A 25,207-nucleotide genomic window follows, 5' to 3' on the forward strand; every position below is an offset into this window, starting at 1 on the left:
TACAATTGATCGACCGTCTGATTGTGGTTTTATACATGGTCAGGAGCCCGCCCCCCTCCTCCTTTCGGATCAGGCATCCCCTAGGCCCTCCCCCACTTTCAACACCGTTCCGCGGCCCGGCCCCTGCAGAATTAAGTAAAGAATGTGTTTATTTGGCATTATACGGTACAGGTAGAGCCTACATGAATTTTGAGCGACAGGTGCATTGGCGGTCGGCCGTGCCGGCGAGGCCGAGGAGGGAGGGCCCATTCGGGTTTCGTCGCGTCGTCTGCGCTAGCTAGCGCTGCGTGCAATCGAGCTAGCTTTTTGAAACTATGACAACATGACCCCTGACCAGCTGTTGCACATACGGTTTGCCTCTTTGTGAGTGAGATTTTGTCTTTGATACATAGATAATGATTGATGAATGCGTGTTTTGGGCGATGATTGGGCAATGTTTGTGATAATCATTTAATTCATGACGTCCTATTTATTGAAATCGGTACTGTGTCGGCTAGCCGCTGACGCTATCTGTGTCTCCCTGTCTGGGGCTGGCAGTGGCAACTAACTAACTGCGAACAGGACAAGTTACGGTCCTACATATGGAGTCCTGTGTTAGTGATACCCCCACTTGATTGATTTCAGCAACTTTTGTCTGACTCTGAGTTTTGTGTGCAAATGCATTCATTGCACACGCTGGGATAAAAAAGGGGATGATAGTATATATAGTGAGTGATTGTATTACCTACTGGCCTTGTTGCTTGTAAATACCGAACACGCTTCATATGCGTCAGAAAATAATCAAACACGATCAAACCTTTGCAACGTACAGGACACTTGAATAGAAAAATGATGAAAAATGATCAAAAGCACAATTTCGAAGTCTTTGTATCCTCAAAACAATAAAATATGGTCAAAATAGCTCATCACTGACTTTGTTGTTTTCCCAACTTTTCCATAGAAAACACACGTTCGGTAATACGATACCTTTTTCAAGTGACCAAAAATTTCACTTGCGAAGAGATGTCCGATCGGAAGCTGATGTCGTAAAAATGAAAAACAATTTTGGCAAAATATCTGCATATTTATATTTTGTAGGTATTTGTGTATTTATGGTGAAAGTTTGGTGAATTTTATTGGAATAATGTGTTTGATATGATCAAATTCATGAAAAGTGTTCGGTAATACGATCCACTACCATAAATAAATCCATAGTACGGTATGCCATAGAAACAATGATTATTCCTGTCTCGATCTTAGAATGATGACTCTTGTTGTGCTTTCAACAGTTTAACGTTAGCAACGTGTAGTAAGACCCTTTTTTGGTATAGACTATGAGATCTATTTTATTTTTAGTAATAACTAGATCTGGTAAAAATCCATGATCGGTTCAATTCCAAATCCAAATCAGTTTAAGACCCCTTCAAAATTCATGGACGTGGATCGTACATTTGATATTTGTTATATTTTTATGACAAATGATGAAATCGCCTTGAAAATTTCACCAAACCAAACAGCTTCAAATTTAATTGATATGGGCAATTCCACAGGTTGGTGGACATGAGCTTAAAAATTCAAATTTAATATTTTCTTGAATTTTTTAATACTTTAAGTCCTTCATACATGATAGTTTCAGGAACAAGAAACAAAAAGTTTATTTTCATATGTATACTTTGGAAAAAAATTGTCAAAAGTTGTGTCTTCCATTTTGTACCAAAATACAAGAAAAATAGTGAAAAATGAAATATGCCTTATTACCATTTTGTTATTGCAACAACATACCACTATATATTTCTGAAGTTTAGAAGGGTCAAATTACTTAAAATACACAACAGCTTTTCAAGTAAATTTGTAGTACTCATTCAAAACTGAATATTGCAACCTGTTGAGGTGATGTAACGTGAGTAACCGAAAAAACTGACTTTGTTTTCTGAGAGAAAAATTCTTCACAGTTAATTGGTGGGATTTTAAATTCTCTTCCTTCAAACAATCTTTGACACAGTGATGACTATCAAAATCATTAAAAAGTACAATTTTTTTTATAAAAATGATGAAGAAAAACTGTAACGTGAGTAACTTTGTAACGTGAGTAACCATCAGGTAATGTGAGTAACCAGTAAAAATTATTCAGTTAGGTAACATTTTCTGTGGGATGTCAAGTTTTAAGTCTCATGGTGAGTTGTGAAGTTATTTTTGATTAATTAAAAGCAAAATGAGGGTACACCTCTTTGATGTGACTCTTTGTTCATCAAAATATCAGTAGTCATACAATCACACAAAAAAATGAATATTAGTAGAAGTATTCACAATGCGAGAATGCATTAGTAAGGCTTGGTTTTGATTAACCAAACTTCCGAGTGTTCGAACAACACATTGAATGCCCTTTATACCTGTAACCCTATCTAGACCGGGGTATTTTGGGAGTTGATATGGCCCGGGGGGGGGGGGGGGTTGGGGGCATCCCAGGCCCTTCTTGAGATCTCGGCCATTGGCCGCACGATCACGCCGAAAATTTGCGTGCAGGTTGTCTTGGACATAATCTACAATACTATACAGTAATTTATTTCATGCAAATTGGTACTAAGCAATTATGCTAATTTATGCATAATTAGTAAGCGAAATCATACTTTCCCTCCTACACCCTAATAAAGCTCCAATTGTTCCAATTTTTGGTATAAAATCTCTTTTTGATGTTCCTAGCAATGAATTTTACACACATTATTGAATTTTTAATGACATGTGTGTTGTTAACCATACATGGACAAAATGTAACGTGAGTAACCGTAACGTGAGTAACCACATTATCTGCACCCCAAGTAAAAACCATGTGTTCTTTATTTTTTTAATTATATACAAAGTTTGTCTCCCTAATATACTTCTTTGAAATGGATATAATCAACTTTCATAAAAGCCTTGCATGAGGAGACTTTTCACTTATGTCGACTTTTCATTTAATGCATGTCCAAATCATGTAACGTGAGTAACCGACACATTCAAAAGATTTGCCAGGAGCATAATAAAATTTCCCAAGTTTTGTTTTTATACAAAGGATAGTCAGACTGTGTACTTTGTTGTGATAAGAAGATGTTAAGTTCCTATCAATAATAATGGAGTTACAGGTCCAAGTATGAGTCAAGGTGTCTCCAAATGTAACGTGAGTAACCGTGGAATAGCCCATATGTTGATCTAGAAATCTAATTGTAATAATCTATTTCTTTTCTCCCTTCATTCAACAGGAGTCAGGACTTGTACATGCTAAATTGTAGAGGAGATCTGAGTCCCAAAGTCGTAGAAGAAACACCATGAGCCTTGCTGGAGACAACTCATTCGTCTTCTCATTCAAACTCAACAATGTTCTCATCAATGTTGTGGGAAGTGTCTTTGTACGGCTCACCATCTCGTCTCCATTAAGGAAGGATCTTTTGAAGGATGTTGTCAACCAATCAGGCGAGTCTGGAGAAGAGGTCAAAGGTCACATATTTGTCACTGATGCGGTGACAATATCTCCAGAGTCCCAGTATGGATATCACTCATTGACCAAAAATGATGTCACATTCTATTTACCTAAAGGTAATTTCATGATCTGTATTCTTGTCTTGGATGTTTTCAGCCCTACAATTGGTAAAAATAAAGATAAATATTATGGTATTTTCAGAACAATTTCTTTGTACATAGCCAAATCTGGATACAATATAAACCTATACAAGATAAATTGAAAACTGAATTTGAACATTTATTGTGCAATATGCATTTAAAACTGATTGATTAGATCTACTGCATATGTGTCTGGTATTGGTATCATAGAAATGGTGATATTGATTTCTATTATTAATGATGATGATGAATATTGTTATTGTTACTATTATTATTTTTGTTATTATTATTATCAGTATTGTTGTTATTATTATTATTAATATGAAGATAAACAATTTTATATCTACATTATCATCATCAATAATTATTGCTGATTTCATTATGGTGATGAACCTTTTCAATCCCCATGGTCTTTGTCCTTTAATTCTTTTATTCAAAATTTGTTTCTTTTGTATTCTGCTTTGATCACCCTTGTTGATATCCTGAAATATTAAATGTAATATGTAATTTGATATCCTGAATTAGGAATAGCCTGTAGTAAATTATTGATTGGAAGTGATGCATCATATATTTATTTTCTTTTTTTCTTCTTAGGCTTATGTCAAGACGGAAGAGGTAAAGAGGTGATCCTGGAGATAGCCGTCTTTGATCAGATAGAGAATGTGAAGTTAGCCGAGGCCTCATTCCTCATTTACCCAAGAGATAAGAAAAGCTCACATGTAGGACCCAGTGAGGAGATATACCAAAAATCAGGAGAGCTGTTACTTGTCACAACACTCAAAGAGGAATCTATCCTAGTCCAGCTTGGCAAAGTGAAATATGAAGTAAGTTTATTGGGAAAAGTCCATCAACTGTCAAGTTGGTTTCTTTGAAAGAAATAAAAACATTAGAATGAAATTTTAACTAAAAACCACCAAAGCCTATAAAGAGGGTTTCTAATTTTTGCACTTTTCATTTTTTTTTGGTGATCATGTGAGTAAATCTCTCTAACATATATGTTAATTCCATAGCACCTTTTCATAGAAAATTGAAATGATTTTTGCCGTGTGTTCAGAAACACTATTTGCTTTGGTTAAGCCTAAACCAAAATGAAATGGTGTACCGGTATTTTGATTGGATGTCTGATCCAAATAAGATATCTGTGTGTCTCCCCACCTCCTGTGCATTAATAACACCTATTCCAAATAATTGAATAAGCTAAAGATTTCAGGATATAATTTTTGTCCCTAGCTTCCTGAATTCACTAAAATTTAAAGGTAAGTGCTAAAGTAGCCTTTTTAGAAAGAAAAATGAAATTTTTAATATTTTTCATAAAGACTCGATGGTTTAAGAGAGATTCAACAGTTAGTACATTTTTGTAAGATTAGCTTGATCTGTGTTTTTACCATTAAAATGGCAAGTCAGAATTATATTACATGACATATAGAGGAGCAACTCATATTTGTTGTCACAAAAATTAAAACTTTATAAATTAATTACTTTGATATCTTTGATTCATTTCACTTTCAGGCCAGCCTACGATTACAAGAGACCCCCTCACCAATCCCCTCCACCCCATCCCCTCTCCCCTCCCCTACCATGGTGCCTACACCAGAGCCAGAACCACTACCAGAAGAGATACCAGACTCCCAGCCAGAACCTCCCCCTGTGACTATACCAGAACCAGAGCCGGAACCGGTGGTCAGGCAGCGCACTCCAACCCCTCCTCCTATGCCACCAGTGGTGAGTTCTCCTGTAGTAATCAAGGGAGTGGGCTTTGACAGCTCAAAGGCCTTTCTGACTCCCTACATGTTAATCAAATATGGTGAGCAAAATTGTTCCCTGATGTAGAAATCACCAAACTATTATGCGGGTGGTCCGTCTGTCCATCAGCTTGTTGTTAACATTGAAGATTGAACTTGTTCCTCTGTTTTCGCCCAATTTGTTGGATTAAAAAAAAGGAAATTAACCCTTTCACAGGGTTCTTTTATTGACAATACAAAAACACTTCTTCACAAAACATTTTGATACATATATACAAAAATATTTCACAAAAGATCAGTTCATACAATACATCCATGAATGGTACATATTAAAAAAGATAGAGTAGAAAAGTAGAGTTTAAAACATTTGTGTGATTTGATGATTTCTATATCTGTTTGAAGTTTATGACATTTACCGCGAATCAATTCTATTAATATCAAAGTCATTGATATGAATTAAAATCAAGAATTTTGAATTGTCATAAGCCCGTATTAAGTTCTCATTCGTTTTCTCTTTCCTGACATGTGGTACACATGTACACTCTAAAGCACTTTTTTGTATGGATTGATTTCTTTGTAGTTCATGATTACTATCATGAAATTGAAACTGATAGTGATAACATCTTGTGTAATTCATATTGGCCAATCCATAGGTAACCTTTGACCCTCCAAAGCGTAGAGAACCCAGCAAACCATCGGGTATGGTCGCACTTCCAAATCATGAGGAAGTTGTTGTAATCATTCATGCTGCCAGTGGCCTGACTCTCCTCCAGGACAACTCTACCCCTCGCCCTTATGTACTAGGGTAAGTATTTTTACCCAGGAGTGTTTGGTTCATCCACATTAATTCCAGATTAATTTTTTTTAACTTGGAGTAAGTCATGTTTCTGCCGAATCTCAATTTGATTGAAGTTACAGTGTGTGCAAATGACTCGCAGATATCAGGAGAGAGTAACATCAAAATTTTCATCTCACACTCACAACTTTCCTTGAATTTGATTGGGTGAGAAGCTCTATTCTTACAGGAATGGTATTACAAAACATTTGCCAGGTCCTTTAAAGAATTGGTCTCCGGAAAGCCTAAACCAGTTTTATTACAACAATTCTTTGACCCCCTAATATCTGTTAATATATGTGAATAACTTTGTTGTATTCATTTAGTGCAATGCTGTTTATGCCATATTTGAATTGTTGTTTTGTTTTTTCTTGCCGATGATCATTTGCAAATTTGTGAAAAACTCCTCATTGCATTAAGTGTATATATTTTGGGGTTAATCCATAGTTACACAAATAGAATAACAATTGATATTGTATTTTTTTCCTTTCACCCATAACAGGGGCATTTAAAATTGATAATGTATAATTAGATAGTCACCCTATACCAATAGTTCTTCCTGAGAAGAATCACTTTTCTAAGGAAAATTTTATGAAGTGACTTGTGTGAGGTTTTCACTGAACTGATCATATTACTGGTAATGTGACAGCTGATTGGCTGAGAGTGAAATTGATGACAATATTTTTCATGAAAGGCTTGATAGTTTTTATCAGAATGAACCAACTATTTTTTCACCATTAACTTGTGATATAGGAAAATTGTACCTGGTTCTTCCAATGGCAAGACAGCTGCTCCTCAGGCAAAGACTCCCTGGCATAGCACCCACTCTACTGTTGATCCTACTCTGAGTCCTGTATGGGAGGATGTTATTTGCTGTAAGATACCTGCCCCTGAAAGTTCCTCAACTCAATCTGATGGTAAGTGAGGTGAATTAAAGAGAAATAAACACTCAAGACCGTGTTCCAGCCATGCATAAGGTCGCACCCAATTTACAGACGGCTTCATGAAAAGCCATTTTGGGAACAAAAAGAACTAATATTACATTCACTAACAACAACAAGTTTACAAGAATTTGCCCTCCTGTATTTAATTGGCTTATTTGATGAAATGAGCATTCTGTATTGACAAATTACAACATCAAAATTTGCCTGTTGCATAAAGAGTTGCATTTAAACACAAGTAAAAAAGAATCACTAAAGTGCAATTGATAATATTCTTTGTTTTATTGGTTGAAAGTGTCAAGTGGCATGTGTTTTTTTAGTTGCATTTAATGGCAACTCTTCTTGCAGCAGGCTCCAGTACTTGTTGCCCCAACAGTCAACACTACGTGTTTAGTGTTTGATTTGCACGAGGTGTGGGTGGAAGGTGGGGCCGTACTAAACTCAATGACGTAGGTAAAGGTAAAACCGACGTCCATGGCATTTAACAATTAAAATATCGCTGTACATGTATTCAAGGAATACTTGCCAAGAGTATCGTTTTGTTTCCAATACTTGGTAAGGGTTTCGTGACCCCCATGGTTGCGCATTGTATCCACTCGTCAATGGAAGTGGCCCCTCTCCCCCCCCCCCCGGAATTTAGGAATTTAAACTATGTGTCTGTTTGGTCGCACTTTGCAGTTCTGACGTTGAAGATTGTTGATCAACCTACCAGAATTGACATCTCTACATTTGAGCTCCCACTCTCCTTGCTTGAACCATTTCATCACTATCACTTAGACCTAGTACAGGTAAGATACCAATTATCTGTTCATTTTAATAGTTACACCTATAAGGAATTTATTTGGAATAAAGTTACCACATTTGGTGGTTTCGCTCAATGACTTGTTGCCAAACACTTCACATGATACATCAGGAAAAAAAATAAAATCTAGACTGATTGTGCCCATTTTAATTGTACTACTATCTGTTAGTCATTGCTAGGTTATGTGTTTCAGAGAAAGTAGCCAATTAGATCATTAGAACAGAAATGCAATTAAATGTAAACATCAAATAAATTGGTTTTACATAATTTTGAAAACTTTAAATCTGACTAAATAAGGTATAATAATTGTCTGAAATGTAACGCCTGCTTTTATAAAGGGAAAGCTTACTGTAATGATAATAACAATAATAATATGCAACATTTATATAGCGCTTAATACAAATGTTTTTTAGCGCTACATACTATTACCCCGGCTTTAGCATGGCTATCCTGATTGGACGCTCGAGCATTCAAGGAATGTCTTCGTACCTGGTACCCATGTACTACACCTGGGTGGAGAGTTGCAAATGTAAATAAACACCTTGCCAAGGACATGAGTGATGCAGTGAGATTTGAACCCCGAACCTTGTGGTTCAAAGTCCAGAGACATATCCACTGAGCCACATACCTCTAGAATGAAATCTTATTAAACTACTGTAGTCTCAAGCTAACATGTAATTTGATGAAACAATTATCTGCATCTTTTGATATATACAGGCGATACCTTTATCACCCAGTTCAATCCATCTATATGTTACCATCTATCGTAAGCTCAGCATGCTACCTGAATGTGGAGATTTCTCCTTCCATGGTCTTGAAGTAAGACTAGTATCAGTGGACCATCGTCTTTATGATGCTATGGGTTGCATCATGGCTGTTACCAAGATCGTCCCTGATTATCAGAAATACAGGTAGGTGTTTCATCAAGCTATTCGTAAATTATGGATGACTTGACCCTTTCTTATGAGTTAGTGAGCGATTTGCTGTTGGTTGGTTGATTGATTGATTGATTTGTCGGTTGGTTGACTATTTGGTAATACGATTTTTAATTTTGTTTTACTCCATTAACACAGTATATTGAATTTGAAATTGAGAGATAGCATGCATTCAGCTAACTTGAAGTAAGATTATAAGTAATATTATATTGTAACTGAATTCTTCAGAAACCACAAATGCCCTTTACATATTTCACAATTGAAATATCAAATTGTATAATGGTATCATTGTTTTGTTGTTTAAACCAGAGATGCTTTTCATAACCACACTCATCTGCTGAGTGTGGAACCTTTAGTGGTGGAGATGCCGGTCCCTCATCCATCTTCATTTCTCACAGCAACCAGGGGCAAACATCAAGGTTATTCACAGGTGAGTGATAGCATATTTTAGCATCCACTTTGCACACTCTTTTTGGAATGTTGAGGATCTCTTGAAAATGCCCATCAAATCACAATGGAGAGATAAGAGGTCATTGTCAAAAGTTGGTGGTCGTTGACGATGTTGTGCATCTTCATTTTAGCTTTCCAGCAATCCCCATTTTGCTTGCAAAATTCCTGTCAGAAAAATGTGGCTCTGACTTTTGAGATGACATGTTTTTGTTTGTAATTGCTCATTCCCATGACTACGCAATAACAGTCATTTACTATTTATTGCAAAATTTGTCATCGTCGTAGGTTTTCTCAATAGGACCCAGAATTGCGTCCTTTAATACAAATACACTCTAAATACTTTTAAAACTTGAATATTGAAATATTCATAAGCATCCAAAACATGTGAAGAAGCCCTTTAATTCAGTCAACCCATAATTGCTAAGAAATTTGTCTATGAAACATGAATTGTAGTTAGAAGTGGAAGGTACACTCGTAAAAATTGTGAGTTTACATTGTTGTTTGTACAGCTCTGGCTAGCCGATGTTTCTGAAATCACACAGCCTAAGTGGAACCATTCCTTTGTCTTCTGCCATGAGAGGGAGCTGGCATCCATGTTTGTCAGCACAGCAGCCGTGGTGGTTGAGCTTTATGATGTCAATTCAGGTAAATTCTTTCTTTTTTTGCTTTTTGGTAATCGTATTGTCAAGTTATGCGCATTAGCATATTGATTCAAAAGAATACATTGGCCTGTATTCTGAAGTTGGGTTTAACTTAGACCATGGTCTAACTCTGCTAAAATTATGGAAAGTCAAAAGTTTCAAATTTTTTATGAAGTTGTATGTTTCTTATTTTTAATGTGCTCTTTCCTGATTTATCGATGGTGAAGACCATTATCTATTTATACTTACTAGACAATTATGAATGATTTGAGAGCCAAAATGAGCTGAAATATGATATCTCTACTGTTAGTGATTTATGTAACAATTGGCTATCCATACTTAAACCACAACTTTAAACCCAAGTTTAAAGTAGACACCCGAAGAATCCAAAGTATTTTATAATGCCTTTTTGTGGTCATCATTGTAAAGGGGAAGTATTACTAATCAGATATATAACTTCACTTTTCAAAATAGTGATTAGAGTTTGCAGAAATCAGCTCTCAAAAATGATTTATTTTCATGCCATATTTCTGCCTTCCATCGGTCCTCTTGCGAGCTCCAGCTGAGTGACGTCACACAATGAGCGTGAGCAGCTGAGCTGACAGCAGCCCATTGAAGATGATCTTTCCAATCAGCGTTTTTTGCTCTTAGAATTGTTTATTCCTCACAAGATTGGTCTTGTTATATAGATAAAAGTTTGAATTTACTGAACAGTGAAATAAAGTGCACATTTAACGTATTTTGGTAACCGATATTTAGCTTAGAAAAAATGATTTTTTTTTTCAAGAAATATATTTGAATAAACAAAGCATATTTTCACTTAGAAATCACACTTGCGACAAATTAATATTATAATCAATATAAAGCATAGACATTCTTCGTCACGACTGAAAAAAAATTATGAAATTTCATTACGTAACAAAGTCAGGAACCACAAAATAACACGGCAATATCCATCGCGAAATGATTGAAATTGCAGTTGAATTGCCGAAACATGATTAGCCCACAGCGGCGAGCGGACTTTGTTTCATATATCTTAAAAGCCATCCGTAAAGAAGGGAATGGTCTGTGGCCAAACGTGTTGGCCATAGTTTTGTCGTGTGCGAGGACCCTGGTTCAAAACTCGATATTTGAGAATTTTTTTTTTATTCCTTCTCGTCCCTACCCAGCTTTTTTTCTCTTTTTTTCTTGTGAAATCCTATTCAGACCTGTATTTATCAAATCTTACTTAATTGCTGCTTTTGATTTTCAAGTTCTTGATTAGATTCTACTCTTATTTGGGATGGGAGGGGTACAGGATGAGTTAAAAGTCAAGTCCACATCAACTAAAAATTATTTGAATAGAGTAATTTCCCTTGCTGTTTTTACTCAAAACAGTCACAAAACAATGATATGCAAATTAGTGTTGTCACTCACATCACATTCGTTTCTAATTTTTTTGTGGCATTTTGTTTTTTAATTCTTTGCAGATTTGAGTATAGGAATTTCTTCATCCGAACACAATAGGTTACATTTACGGAACTGTAACTCTAAATGTTATTTGGAGGAATTAAAATCCCTCCGAAAATTTTTCAGAAAATAATTAGAAAATTAAATATCTAATCTACATGTCATGTAAATATATCAAACAACAAAATACAAAAGAACTTAGTGCGTGTGACATAATCGGTTAGTGTAATTTGCACATCGACACAGATGAGCATATCATCGTTTTATAAATTAGGCAAAATTTCTCAATGTTAGAATAGTAATTATATAAATTTGAATCAAAGTTTTTATGAAATTTCCTGCAATATCTTATTTTTCTTTAAATTCAAATGAATTTTTGATTGTGTGGACTTCTCCTTTACTCTTAATGTAGGGAATGCATAGCAATATTTATCCAGAAACAAAATTGTCTTAGAATATGCAAATCTGTAATTGGGCACATGTTCACTTTTCTTTCATCCAGGCCACTTCCTCACACCCACCAGGCTTACAGTCTTAGAACAAAAAAAGTGATGAACCATCACACAACAGCACACAACATTCAGTGCTTCACAATAAATATTTCACTTCTGTTCATACATGTACATGCAATAAATATTGTGGAAAACAAATAAAAGGCGTACCCATATTCAAATACCGTTTAAAAGGACAAATATATTATACCTTTCGAGAAAAATCAGCACGTTAGATATCTGATAACAAAACACAAATATGGGGCACTGCAAGAAACTTATGTTCCATTGCAAATCAAGCGTAAGTCTTAAATTCAAATTCAAGCGTAATAAGGTCGAGTTGCAATAGCAGTTCAACTACACATGTTTGCCTTTAATCAAAGGACTTACCATTGATTTGGGACGTGTGATTGATTAGAAAATTTCTTGCAATATGCCCTAATAACATTAAAATTGTTTTTTCGTTTTAAGTTGTGTGTTCTTATTTTCGACAAGCTGTATTCCTGTCCAAGTCAATTTTTTTAGTTCTCTCCAAAACTGTGCTCAAAATTGTTTCCAAGATCGATAAAGATAAATTTTCTGTTGCATCATTATCAGTCCAAAACTTGCACCGTAGCTCCTGGAAAGAGTGAAGAAAAAAAATGGCTATATCCAAATCAGTAAGAGGACATGATGGAATCTCCCAGATTGAAGTAGCGAGCAGAGACCAGAAGTCACCAGAGTCAGCAAGTGTGCAGATCTGTGTGTAGAAGAGAGAAAAAATAAAGAAATAATTTAAATAATCAAATCAAAGTATGAATTTCATTATCTTGATGATTGATGACGTGCGGTGGCATGTAATTCCCGGTCAACAACAAATAATAGTAGGTTTAGACACCTGAAAAATTCCACTCAGAACACTGGTGCTCTACCTCAACGCTCAAGTGATGTTTGTGTAGGCCCCACTCTACTTACCGCTTAGCGGTAGTGAATCACTTGAGGTACGGTACTCTGTGTCATTACAAAGAGTGCATTTATCTTCATTGTTTTATGTTGAAGGCACTACGCATTCATATGTAGAAGCACTCTAATCAGAAAGAAACACCAGACTCTAGTTTTGGCCAGGAATCAGCATGATCAGGGTAACCACTGCTGAAAATTTGTCTTGCTTCATGACATCGGCATTATGGTGATATAATTCTGTGTATCTGGATGTATACGATACAGGGCCCTCCTGAGCATAAACGCATTGGGTACTAGACCTGTGTATAATAAAAACTTAAATATTTGGCCTTATTGTGAAAACATTCGGCCTTAATCCCTTATCGTGAAATTTGGTGTTTGTGCGTTCGTTGTGTACAAAGTCAATGGATCACCGCCGTTGACGAAATAAACGGCAGTGAATGGACTGGTGACAAAAACTACGATAATGCCAAACATTCCTCTGAAACAGCATATTTTCAGCCATGGTCCATGCCAGTGCTCCTAAATAATTTAATCGCCTGAGTCCTGACCAGTTTATTTAGAAATCTGACTGAAGACAGTCTTTGTGAAGAAAAATCTGCTGGAATTGTGCAAAAACATTATTTCTAAAATAAAGACTTTTTAATTTTAATAGTAGTCATGCCAAAATGCATGATTCTAAAATTATATCAGATCTGTATCTGTCATCTGACCTGAATGCATCGTCAGAACAAGTACAGACTACAGTTGCAGTTTCCAAACATGCTTTACCTTGACTTTTGACTGGATCATACAGCGTAACCTGCATCGGCAGCAAGTGAATGGGACCGTACAGCTTGGAGTTTTTCAATATTCAGAGCAACACAACGAAGACTGTCGACTGAACAAAATCGGTCTTTCCAGTTCACAATTCAATAAAAAATTGACAAAGTAACACAGTTCTGGTTCTCTTATAGTCTGAAGATGTCGAAATCGGATATCACAACACATGAAGGAAACGGTAAATTCGAAGAAAAATAGAGACCAGGAAGGTGTATCAGTGAGTGTATTATGCACAGAGAGATAGTGTGAAGTCGATCATGTGACGTCATTATTCTCGACTGTTTTCGATCGCGTGAATGTCTGCCTGGGGGCGGCTGGGGGGCTGAGAAGGGTCTCTATTAATTTCATTTCTTGCATTTCCACGACATCTGTAAGACTTTTTAGTGACATATTTGTGTATAAAAAGACAAGATCTTTCCATTCATATATAATTTGTCTATAATCATCACTTTCGTGAATTTTCTTTGTGTGTATCCTTTAAGTTTATCTTACTTCAGAATGCGGGCCAATAACTTGATGTTATTTTCTATGTTCACTTTAGATTGTATTTTCATTGGGGGTGAGGCGTATCACAAAGAGTTTTGTGTTGCTAATAGTGATCATTGCTCAAGTGCCAATGTCCACATGAGATTTAACAAGCGATCTCACTGATTCATATACAGTAGCGTGCATCCCTTGGGCATGATCTGTCCAATGGTGTGATGCATTTTATACTACATGCAACTGGGAATTTAACTGTGATTTTAGTCATACTTAATTAAATCTTTGTGAAACACCCTTCCCCCTTTCAGAAAAAAAACTCTTCCCTAAACATTTGCTATATTATTGAAAACAACATGCAATGTAGAATTTGATTTTAAAGAAAAGAAAATGTTTACAAACCTATCAACTTCAAGCCTCGATAAACTTCATGGCATTGGTTGAAACTGAAGTTACAGTATTGTTTTGTTTCTAAGGGTTAAAGGTCATTGTACCTCTGTCAGCTTGACTTCTAAAGCAATAAGTATGTAGAAACTTCAACATTTTTTTTGTTTGTTTATCCCTACCATTTTCATTGAACCTCTTCCCCATCACTTAACTTAGTTCTAATGGAAGGATTATGTGTGCATTTGATACTATTCACCAAAAAACATGGACACTGATCTGAAACACTATGTTAGAATCAAGGACACCCTCAAACCTTGGACTGTCCATGGAAAGTACTAATGCAAATAGACTGCACATGCCTATGACAAAAGTGACAAAGTTTTTAATGGTATAGTTCACAGTTAGTGAGTGACATTTCACACACCAGAGGAGGTGTCCACATTTAGCCAGTGAACTTTCACTTTGGACTGGTCCACATTTGGTGTAAGAATTTCAGGTGAATTTTATGAAGTCTACGGTAGATGGTCTTTACAAAGGAGTATTTTTCTTTTTATTTTACAGCCTATGATGGTACGAGATGGCACCCTCAGAAACCTATTGGGCTTGCAGTGGTTCTCTTGGATAACAGGGTTTATAATGCTTTGACCAATGACAGAGGGAAATTAGGTGTTCGGATTCCTAGTATACCGCTTCAGGTGAGGTATCATGCTGGAATATATTGAAGCGAAACAAATATTTCTGTCATGTATGTCAAACTTTGTGAGAAATCTTTTGAATTTGTTTCTTATTAATAGAAAAAGATATAATGAAGAAAAATTTGAAAGTCTGTCATTTTAAAAGGAGAAGAGCAAGAGGAGGAGGAGGGAGAACAAAGAAAGGAAATTGAAGAAAAAGATATAAGAAGAAATTACAAATTAATCAGAATCAAATGAACACTCAGATTTTGAAATTACAGTATTATTTTCAATGACAGTATGATTTTCAATTGACCCTTCCACAATATTTTCAATACTTTTTCAAATAATACATGTTTTCTTTTAATATTTGTTTGTAGATGTGTGTTTTACCAACCCGTGGCAAGCAGACGCCTTCCATCTCTATTGCGCTCAGGTTACTTACGTCTCGGGTAAGTCATAATTCATTATAACCATCTTAGAGATTATCTGCACTACTTCCATTCCATAACTACTACTCCTCCCCAACTGAATGATTCAATTAATAATCATAATAATAAACTGGTGCTTATATAAAGCATAATCAGTAAAAACTGCTCTATATGCATGACTAATACAGCTCTCCAAATTTACACTACAACAAAATAGATATGTAATTCTACTAATTTACCAGACCATAGATGAGCAGGCAGATTGCTCCATAATTTGGGGCCACAAAATTCCAATCTAACTTCTTCCCTTTTTGAAAATAATGAATATTGAAGTGGACAAAACTCTGTATTACTGGCTTGCCACAAACACACAAGCTGCCTTCAAAGTACTTGTAACAATCACCTGATTGGTTTATTTGTGTGTGTGTTGTAGGCTTATATCAAGACGTGTATCAATCACATATGATTATTATTAAACGTCTTGGACAGTCCTTTTATCACTATCCAATAAAGCAGTACTCTTTCTACAGTAAGTGTCGAATAAAGCACATTTTTTTTCAGATAATGCATCTGACAATTCATTTCATGAAAGGCTCCCCAGTCATATCTGATATCCAAATACTCACTTTTCCATCCTTCATTTAATGTTTGTAGGTTCCAGATTCTTTACCGTCCGTGTCTAAATTGGACACCCTGCCGTCCGTCGATGGTTTTGCCTCTCCTGAGACTCCTAGAGACCTCTTACCTCCAGCTGAACCCACCACTGGAGGTTTGAACCCAGAACCTGTCTATTCTCCACCTACTACACCTCTGCCTCAACCACTGTATGATGTGATAGTCATAGACACTAGGAAAAAGCTGGTGAGTTATTTTTTTTCTTACGTAAATGTATTTTCTTTCAGAAATTATGGGATGAATCATACTTTAACAGTATATATGGAGAGCTGGGCCTATATTCCATAAATGAGATAAGCATGCTTCATGCTAATCAGGCTGGGCTTTCTTGGGTGTTAGCTGGCCAGGGGGAGGGGTGGCTGTTGAATCAACCCTCCCTTGAGATCTCTGCTGCTGGTTGCGCGAACACCGTTAAACTTGGCATGGTAATAGTGTGGATATAGTCTATAAGGCTGTATGGTTTATTATTTGTCCAAATTAATGAGACTTTTTTGATATGATATGATTAGCTAATTTAGGGGTAAATCATATTTTCCCCTCTGATTCACTAAAAAAAGCTCCTAGAATACCAGTCTCTGGTGTTGATATTCTTTATATCATTGCTAACAATTACAAATGAAAATAAATCCTGGTTTGAAAGTGAACTAGTTATATATATGTATTTTATTGTTTCATGAATTTCTTATGCTTTTCTTTGTTTTTTGCCAAATTTATCGTAGAAAGTTTTTGAAGTAAAATATACTAAAAATCCATCATTTTCAGCTGATGAAAGTAAAACTTTAAAGATGAAACAGACTTGATTTGAAACCCACTTTTGCATTCATATGGCTAATGTCATTGATGTTGAAGAGTTAACAAAAATGTTTTTTTAGGTAAAAAGTGAAGAGAATACCTTATTATTACGTGTCCACGTTAACTCTGCACACTACACATTAAGCAAAACTTATTTCAGATTAGATACATATCCATTTACATCCCTATGTACACCATTTATGTACATGTATTTGGCACATTTTGCATCTGTTCTATTTAATACAACTTCAAATAAATTCATAATACTGTGTGTCTTGTGAGAAATCTCTTTTTATCTCAATATGATAACTTTTGAGTTTCTTGAGTACTCCTTTTCACTTTTAAAGGTTGGCAGCTCTGCAGAAAGTATTTAAGGAATTACAATTATATGAATCAGAGTGTTTTAGATTTTTATTTCAAATGTAACATTTTATCAAACAAGCTCATTATTTCATATCAAATGCCATCAATTTTTATGGTATTTCTTATGCAATCAGAGTAGCCATTCATATTCAAATCAAGTAAAGTTGTACCTAAACTGTTTGTTTTCTCACAAATTGAATATATGATACATCATATATATATAAAATGGAAATTATCTGGAATCAAGAGTTTAAATGTTAGTAAGTTAAAGAGAGATAGCAAGGCCAATGATATGCAAAGCATACTTATGTATGGACAATCATCATAACCATAACCACAAAACAATATTACAATAAAATAACACTGCAGATAATTTTTTGCAATATTCTCGGTCATATTGCTACCTATAAGGTCAAGTCCATCCCAGAAAATGTAGATTTGAATAAATAAAGAAAAATCACATTAGCACAATGCTGAAAGTTTCATCAAACTTGGATGTAAAAGAAAGTTATGACATTTCAAAGTTTGTTTATTTGTCACAAAACAGTGATATGCACAACTCAGTGACATGCAAATGAGACAGTCGATGATGTCCCCCACTCACTGTTTTTATCGTTTGAGTAATACAATATATCATTTTTTACAGATTTGACAATAAGGACCAACTTGACTGAACCATATAATATTAAACAATGATAATTCCACTTGTTCAGGGAGGAATTAATCTTTGTTTCACTTGACAATGGGGAGAAAATTAGAATATTTCATATTTCACACAAGAAAATACAAAAGAAATAGTGAGTGGATGACGTCATCAGTCTCCTCATTTGCATACCGACCAGGATGTGCATATAACTATTCTGTGAAATTAAGCGAAACTTTAAAATTTCTTATTTTACATCCGATCTTGATGAAATTTTCAGTGTTATGTTTTTTTTATTTTTGTCTTTTTATTCAAATCAACTTTTTGTTGAGGTGGACTTGTCCTTTAAATCAAAGATATTTTTATACATTTTGCTAAATTCATATCATATGTATATTATATTCAAATATATTTATTCCTTAATTTAATTTTTCAGTACATACTTTTCATATTTAGGAAGTTAATACATAGCAGTTAAGGTACCCAGGAAGATTTTCAAGGAGAAATGAAAGATTATGATTGAATTATCCTGAATTAAAAATAGGATACAGAGGCAGCACAAATGAAATTTCCAGGTTAAAAAAAAAGACTTCAATTCAAGGAGAAATCTTTGAACAAAATGAGAGAGAAAATAGGGGAAAAGGGGAAATAAAGTGAAAATGTATTGTATCAGTAGGAAATCACTTCATCCAATTGAGTACTCATCTATTGATTATTAATCAGTTTCTTGTCAACAATCAATATGGCATTATCACCTTTCACAATTATTGCACCTGCTAGCAGTACAGACAGTTTGTATGGACTTGTCCACTTTTGATAGGGGTGATTGGATTGATGAGGGTGGGATGGAAATTAGCAGAATATTGACAATCTACTCACCAGTAATGATCAATTTATGTAGAAATAAAATTGATTTTAATTATTTTTGTAAAATATATTTGTGTATTCTTTGTAAGTTATATATTTTTGATAATTCTCATGAATCACAATTTACTTACTCAGAAGTCTGACTAAGATATTATTTTTCACCCTCCAAGTAAAATGGATCAGTCCTCTCTGGTTGGTTGCCCGGGTAGTGTATAAACAGCATGAGTCCCTTGTGGCTTGGCCATGAGAAGAAAGCTGATCTTTGATCCCATCTTTCTTTCACTCCCTGTGTGTGTTTTTTATTTCTTTTCAAGATCCTTTGAATATGTACAGAGTCAGATTTAGGGCAGCTATTCTTGTCATATTGTATTGCGGAGTATTGAGTGTAGAGTACAAGAGCATGAAAAGCGTGCAGTTGTCTGTATAGTTTGTTTTCGATCTTGCCAATGGCTCTTGGTCTTGAAATGATAGATTAGAACAAAATCTTGGAATATGAGTGGAGGTGCATATTACAGGCCTTTTACGGCTGATCTAGAAGAAGTGAGTACTGATTTATTCTGAAATATTCTGAAAGTTTTTGGGAAAAGGAATCTTTAGGATATCTTACTTTTCAAATATTTTCATATTTACAGTGCATTGTCAGCTAAGTTGAGCTGATTGTTTCTTCTTGTCAACTTACATGTATTTACATGTAGAGTTCAAGAATTATAAGATGATTTTAAAAGAGTACTTATGACCCTGTTGTATTCATATAGGTATACGTACAATGTATGCAAAGTAGCAGCGATTCATTTTTATTTTGTTCTCTATAACAACTAAGAGAAACCAAATTGTTGGAAAATATCAAATCAATACACTTTAAAAACAAATATACTGCTAGTACTATACATGCACATCAGACATTTCACAATCTTTCTCTTGCAATGTCTTCTAGGAAATAGATATATGTGTGCATTTATACAGGGGTAACTCACATACACACTCTACAATTTTCCAGAGGTACATGTCTACACCAGCCACCACACATGTTGATCATATATTGTGTGTATAATTCAGTCAGGTTGTTATTAATTAATAATTGCTTCTAATATTCATGTAATCTCTCTTCATGTAAATAATTAATCTACTTTGATGCATTGTGAAGCTAATAAATCGTGGGCCCAGGTTCACAGTATATCGAATTGGAATGATAAATATATTTACATGGAATTAATTCAAGGTACGTGTAATTAAAGAATACTACAATTGAAATGGCTGTGAATTGTTATTTGACTGGGAAGTGATAATACATGTGGGTTTCATCAAATTACACTGTATACAGAATATCTATACATATATACATGTACCCTTCATGAATCAGTTAAATGTATATTGTAGGTTCTTATCATTTGACAAATGGCTTTTTATTGTCATTATTAAAAAAAACTGTGTTATCAGTCAAATATATTTTCATGTTCCTTTATTCATCTCATTCAAGATTTTTTTCAAAGAGTTGGCCTACACTTAGATCTTGCTTTCTCAACGATAAACAGTCTTTTGGCCAAGTTTGAGTAGTTTGATAATATTGTTATAAGATTTAAATGTAATAAAAAGAATATATCAGGATCAATTTATTTTAGCGCTATTTACAAGAAAATATTTAGATTTATACACAATTTTTTTGTAATAAAAAGTAGATGAAAAATATTACTTTTTAAATGAGAAAATCACATGTCACATAAGATGCAAGTACTGCTAGTCGGTTAAAGCCCCGCCCCCTTCATCTCTACAATGTTATCTCTCCTGTAATTGGGTAATGAAATAAGTTAACACAGTAAAAATGACCGTATACAATTATCTTTTTGAAGCGAAGTTTAGGATAGATGGATCATACAAATTGCGTTGGAAATTATATTTCTGTCTCCTTCATCAACAGTATATTCGTGATGTGTTTATTTTCCTTTTTTTTTCAACAGTCCCTGAAAGATGATGACCTCCCACCCAGTGATGCCCTTCAGAATCTCTTGGATTCTAATCCTCAAGATCGCTTGGTTCAGCCTGGAGAGAAGCCTACATCTACCAAAGGATTGATACCTACCAGGCTCCCGCCCCCTTCAGACAAGCCACAGTATGTAGACAATGCATTGTTGCTTAAATGATAGTGGTGTGAAGAGAGAGAAAAGGAAACAGAGAGAGAGTGAGAGAGATTGTATTTTATTTTATCAAATATTCTTCATGAATTTTAATCAATCATATATTAATCCAACTGTCATGGTTGTCACAAAGTGAACAAAAAAGTAAATTCCATAAACATGTAGTCAATTGTAATTAATGAAAAATTGCCAGTCATTTATTTCAGAACAATGGAAAGAAATTAATGACATTTACATCAACTCATTTTGCCCTCTTTGTATTTTGAGTAATTTACACGCACAAGAAGTGAAGGGTTATCAGTCAGCAAACAATATGGGTTAGGGGCTTCAGAGTTCCAAGAAAATTGTGCGCAAGCTATTAGGTTGAAAATTATTATTATTATTATTATTATTTATTTGACCAATATAAAAAAGTACATACACATTACATTAGAAAATTTACAGTACATTAACATGCAAAGAATGCGGGAACGGCATGTGGGTCAGGGGGCACAAAAGCGAAATTCATCACTGTTGCCCGAAGGCATGAGCCCCCACACATGCCGCTCCCAAGACATAAATAAAAATATATAAATACTATTACACAAAATATTGCACGTTTAAAAAGGGAATACTGAAAAGGGTGCCAAAATAATTAATTAGATAGTATTGAGATGCATAAAAAAAATACCACTGCAAAATTGGAAAAATATAACATAGTAAAAAATAACACCTCGGTGCTGAACAGTAATGAAAGGGGTATTTTTAAATAAACTTGCAATTGGAAATTCAAATATATATGATTATCAGATCTGGTGTAACTGGAGATCTGAAAAAATAAGGGGGTAAAAGTCCAAAGGAAAATGTAATTAATATCAAAAACTTTTTCAGGATATAATCACTTGATTTATCATAACGATACATGTACAGTGAAAAAACATGATAACATGATAAAACTTATCAGGATAGGAAATTGGGATAAGAAAGCATTGGATTAACGAATCGAGGAGATAAAGAGAAAGGATAAGAATATCACTGTACTAGCCTTAAAATAATTAAGATAATTTACAAGATAAAATACAAGATAAAATCTAGAGAAAAGCATGCATTAAGTGCAAGTGAAAATGTAATATCAAATGACAAAATATTCACACCATTAAGATCTGTGTCTGAAAATGTGTGAAAAGGAAGAATTTCAAGTTAGTGCATGGGAAATTTCAGCTACATGTAAAAAAAGGTAATATTTGTAATGAATACATTGATTTTACTGTTTGTTGTTCTCATTTGGTTAATCTTTTGAGTCAGTCTAAAAACTTTATTCCATTCACCATACCTAGTTCTTCTAATGGTTATATCGTACCACATTGAAATGTTGAAGAGTCATATAATTATTTCTATATCATTCAGTATTTGTAAAGTTTTGATCAGAAATAATGGAACTAGGTGGTCTGATTTTTCTTTTGTAAAGGCAATAATATTCACCTATGACAAATGACAATGAATATAAAGATCTACTAGTGTTCATTCTTCTCATTTCTGTCATGATTTTTGTCTCACCTGCGAAGCAAAGTGAGACTATAGGCGCCGCTTTTCCGGCGGCGGCAGCGGCGTCAACATCAAATCTTAACCTGAGGTTAAGTTTTTGAAATGACATCATAACTTAGAAAGTATATGGACCTAGTTCATGAAACTTGGCCATAAGGTTAATCAAGTATTACTGAACATCCTATTAGAGTTTCATGTCACATGACCAAGGTCAAAGGTCATTTAGGGTCAATGAACTTAGACCAGGTTGGAGGAATCAACATCGAAATCTTAACCTGTGGTTAAGTTTTTGAAATGTCATCATAACTTAGAAAATATATGGACCTAGTTCATGAAACTTGGACATAAGGTTAATCAAGTATCACTGAACATCCTGCATGAGTTTCACGTCACATGACCAAGGTCAAAGGTCATGTAGGGTCAATGAACTTTGGCCGAATTGGGGATATCTGTTGAATTCCCATCATAACTTTGAAAGTTTATGGATCTGATTCATGAAACTTGGACATAATAGTAATCAAGCATCACTGAAAATTTTGTGCAAGTTTCAGGTCTCATGATTAGGGTCAAAGGTCATTTAGGGTCAATGAACTTTGGCCGAATCGGGGGTATCTGTTGAATTACCATCATAACTTTGAAAGTTTATTGGTCTAGTTCATTAAACTTGGACATTAGAGTAATCAAGTATCACTGAACATCCTGTGCACGTTTCAGGTCACATGACCAAGGTCAAAGGTCAATGAACTTTGGCCGAATTGGGTGTATCTGTTGAATTACCATCATAACTTTGAAAGTTTATGGATCTGATTCATGAAACTTGTACATAAGAGTAATCAAGTATCACTGAATATCCTGTTTGAGTTTCAGGTCACATGATCAAGGTGAAAGGTCATGTAAGGTCAATGAACTTTGGCCATGTTGGGTTTTTTTGTTGAATAACCATCATATCTCTGTAAGTTTATTGGTCTAGTTCATAAAAAGTGGACATAAGAGTAACCATGTATCACTGAACATCTTGTGCGAGTTAGAGTAGTATTCAAAGTCAGCACTGCTGCTATATTGAACCGCGTGATGCAGGTGAGACTGCCAGAGGCATTCCACTTGTTTCATTTTCCTTGTCCCTTAAACTGTTGGAGAATGAAACAGAAAGCAAGAGGCCACCAGGCCTCATCTGGTGCAGTTGAGAACACCAATAGTTGATGCAATTTAATGTATGTAATTCTATACTTTTTGTTACTAAACATTCATATTTATATTTTATTTCTGACAATTGTAAGCACTGTGATACTTTTTTTGTATAGCGCATATAAATAACCGTTATTGTTATTATTATTATTAGATCAAAGGAAGGGAAATCCCCTGTCAGTGGAGGTCAAAATGATCAGACGCTTCTCAACCTGATCGACTCACAACAGAGGGAGATTGAGAGCTATAGGCAGGCTATGAAGAGGATGGGAGAGGAAATGGTACAGCTACAGGACGCCCTCACAAGGATAGAAGCAGACAACTCGCGCCTCCGTCAGCAGGCTAACATGTATGAGGACACGACCAGAGCGATGGTGACTGATGCCAAGCTAGAAGGCATGAGCAAGGCAGAGATGCTGGAGAAATATGGTAAGGAAACACTCATCAATAATATAAAGCAAAAAAAAAAAATCCAGATCACTGTATAAGAAAATAATGATCATGTTTTCCTATATATTCAAGAAATAATATTAATAATAATAGCTGGATTTATAAAGTGCTTTTTGCCAGAGGATACAAAGCGCTGCTATTATTACCCTGGCTTAAGCTCGAGCTACCATCACCGGCGCTCAGTGCATGCAAGGTTTTACTCCTGCCGAGTACCCATTCACCTCACCTGGGTTGAGTGCAGCACCATGTGGATGAATTTCTTGCTGAAGGAAAACATGCCATGGCTTGGATTCAAATCCATGACCCTCCATTTCAAAGGCGAGAGTCAGAACCACTAGACCATGACTCACCCACAAGAAGCGATAACATGTATTATACTATGTTTATATGTTACCTTATTTATTTCCTTTTCCAGGGGGTATTTCACAAAGACATTAGTCTGATTAAAAGTCATGCTTAACTTTTCAGTCTTTTGCATGATTTCTAATGAGTAATCTCATTGATTACCCTTTATACAGTAGTATGAAGCATGATCTGACCAAAGTCAGACTTTAAGTTTTGTGAAACACCCCAGGTTATTTAAATGGAATGTAACTCACTATTAACTTGTTTGTTTTTTCACATTTTTCATGCTCTCTGCCTGCTGGATTTGAGAGCTTTAATTGAGGTTTTGCTACATTTCAGTTGGGAGAGCAGATGCAATTTATATTTTATAATTTCTTTTTATCATGCAGTGACATTGAAACAGGCACTTTCAAAGCAGGTAGCAGAGGCTGCTAACTACAGAGAAAAACTCCTTCATGCTCAGAATGATCTTATAAAGGTAATAAAAATAATAATATTAAACTGATGCTTATACATAATTAGTTAGAACTGCTCTGTGAACTTTACATATATTGCTATCCAATTTTACTCTACAACAAAACTAGAAATATTTTAGATGAATTTCAAATGATTCCACTGATGTTCTAGAATGCCTTT

The 25,207-nt window shown here is 34.9% G+C and overlaps 1 protein-coding gene across 1 annotated transcript in view; it reads left to right on the forward strand.

Moving 5' to 3' along the window:
• The first annotated feature begins 271 nt into the window (after positions 1-271).
• Positions 272-25,207, forward strand: part of LOC121422406 (coiled-coil domain-containing protein 33-like) — a 30,871-nt gene continuing 5,935 nt past the window's right edge. Inside the window, exons 1-16 of the mRNA XM_041617421.1 lie at positions 272-363; positions 3,216-3,549; positions 4,168-4,397; positions 5,083-5,295; positions 5,969-6,120; positions 6,904-7,067; positions 7,770-7,879; positions 8,611-8,804; positions 9,138-9,258; positions 9,788-9,923; positions 15,052-15,185; positions 15,545-15,616; positions 16,250-16,456; positions 20,891-21,042; positions 23,931-24,205; positions 24,961-25,049. Coding sequence (XP_041473355.1) covers positions 3,282-3,549; positions 4,168-4,397; positions 5,083-5,295; positions 5,969-6,120; positions 6,904-7,067; positions 7,770-7,879; positions 8,611-8,804; positions 9,138-9,258; positions 9,788-9,923; positions 15,052-15,185; positions 15,545-15,616; positions 16,250-16,456; positions 20,891-21,042; positions 23,931-24,205; positions 24,961-25,049 — 2,517 coding nt within the window. The 5' untranslated portion in view covers positions 272-363; positions 3,216-3,281. The remainder of the gene's footprint in view (positions 364-3,215; positions 3,550-4,167; positions 4,398-5,082; positions 5,296-5,968; positions 6,121-6,903; positions 7,068-7,769; positions 7,880-8,610; positions 8,805-9,137; positions 9,259-9,787; positions 9,924-15,051; positions 15,186-15,544; positions 15,617-16,249; positions 16,457-20,890; positions 21,043-23,930; positions 24,206-24,960; positions 25,050-25,207) is intronic.

The sequence above is a fragment of the Lytechinus variegatus genome, chromosome 10 (assembly GCF_018143015.1).
Source record: "Lytechinus variegatus isolate NC3 chromosome 10, Lvar_3.0, whole genome shotgun sequence".
NCBI classification, from domain to species: domain Eukaryota; kingdom Metazoa; phylum Echinodermata; class Echinoidea; order Temnopleuroida; family Toxopneustidae; genus Lytechinus; species Lytechinus variegatus.